At 34.0% G+C, this 1,490-nt stretch overlaps 1 protein-coding gene across 1 annotated transcript; it reads right to left on the bottom strand.

Moving 5' to 3' along the window:
- Positions 1-259: 259 nt before the first annotated feature.
- Positions 260-1,252, bottom strand: LOC106754822 (uncharacterized protein K02A2.6-like). The gene has a single exon (XM_014636889.1). The coding sequence runs from the start codon at positions 1,250-1,252 to the stop codon at positions 260-262; it is 993 nt and encodes a 330-aa protein (XP_014492375.1).
- Positions 1,253-1,490: the final 238 nt, after the last annotated feature.

Raw genomic sequence — 1,490 nt, 5'->3', positions numbered from 1 at the left:
GGGATTAGAGAACAGTATTGAAAATTTACTTATCATTTAGATACTCATATGAGAGTATTTATAGAATAGTTTACAGATTATTCATTTGAAAGTTTTAACATTACATAGTATTGATTACAGAACATTTTTTAAAGAAATACTGGTTACTCTTATTGAGTTTTAATTAAGTAATACTGAGAATTGAATGTGAATGAAGAGAATGGGATTTACTTAATATGGTCCCTTGAAAATTTTATTAGAAGTTACAAGTATAATGAACTTAACAATAATCAGCCATCCAGACCGGCAGTTTCCGATCACGCATTGGACGTTCGATTGGTAAATTTTGCTGAATTATAGGTGGTTGCGGATTATCCGCAGGTTGTTCAGGGAGGTCATCCTGTTCTATTGGATCAAATAAAAAATTGTGTCGTTGATCATGGGCTGGAGTAGAAGTACTCGAAACTTTTATATGAAAGTCATTACGCCTGATTACATTTCCATTGTTTAATTTTATCCAATAGGATCTTGGGGTATCCGCATGGTTTAAGATGGTTCCTTTCTCCCAAAATTTCCCTTGCTTAATTGCAACAATTTGCCCATTTTGAAAACTTTGTGGGGCTCTTGGGGCATGTCTATCATACAGTTCTTTAACTCTGACTTGGTTTTCTACCATTCTTGTTCTATAATTTAAAATTTTGGGTTTTAGTAACCTTGAATCAATGGGTAGATTGCTGCGAAGCCTGCGGCTTAGTAAAATTTGGGCTGGGCTAACATTTACACTGGCTAGTGGCATATTTCTATATTCTAGTAACATTTCATATAAATCAGTTTTGGTTTCCAAACTTTTTAAAATAATCTTTTTAGCAATTCTTACATATACTTCTATCATCCCATGAGCCTGTGGATAACAAGGACTGGTAGTTACCACCTTACCATTATGGTCAGATATAAACTTTTTGAACTCTGCTGCATCAAAGGGTACATTATCACATATTACAATTTTTGGGTAACCGTGAGTTGCAAATATTGGTTTTAAGGCTGTTATAACTGATTGAGCGGAATGTGAGGATCTTTCTAAGATCTCCATCCATTTGGATAAGTAATCTACTAAAATTAAGTAACTTTTACCTATTTCAGCAAAGTCAAGACCTATGACTTCAAATACATTTTCAGGTAATGGAATTTGTAACAATTTTTGCTTTTTGTTATTGGGTGAGAATTTTTCACAGACTGTACAAGCACGCAAGAAGTTTACAATTTCAGTTGCCATTCCTGGCCAGTAATATAATTCATTAGCTTTCATCATAGTTTTTGTGATGCCGAAATGACCTTTATGAAGAAGCGCTAGAATTTTGTGACGGAGATTAGACGGAACAACAATTTTGTCATCATAATATATTATGCTATTGTCACTTAGATATAGGCTATCTTTAATTTTCCAGAAGGGTTTTAACTCGTCCGGCCACAATTCCTTCCTATCAGGCCAACCATTTAATAGGTATTCTCTG

The sequence above is a fragment of the Vigna radiata genome, unplaced genomic scaffold (genome assembly GCF_000741045.1).
Source record: "Vigna radiata var. radiata cultivar VC1973A unplaced genomic scaffold, Vradiata_ver6 scaffold_271, whole genome shotgun sequence".
NCBI lineage: Eukaryota > Viridiplantae > Streptophyta > Magnoliopsida > Fabales > Fabaceae > Vigna > Vigna radiata.
Note: the sequence above shows the minus strand (reverse complement) of the source record. Positions and strands in the feature narration are given on the sequence as shown.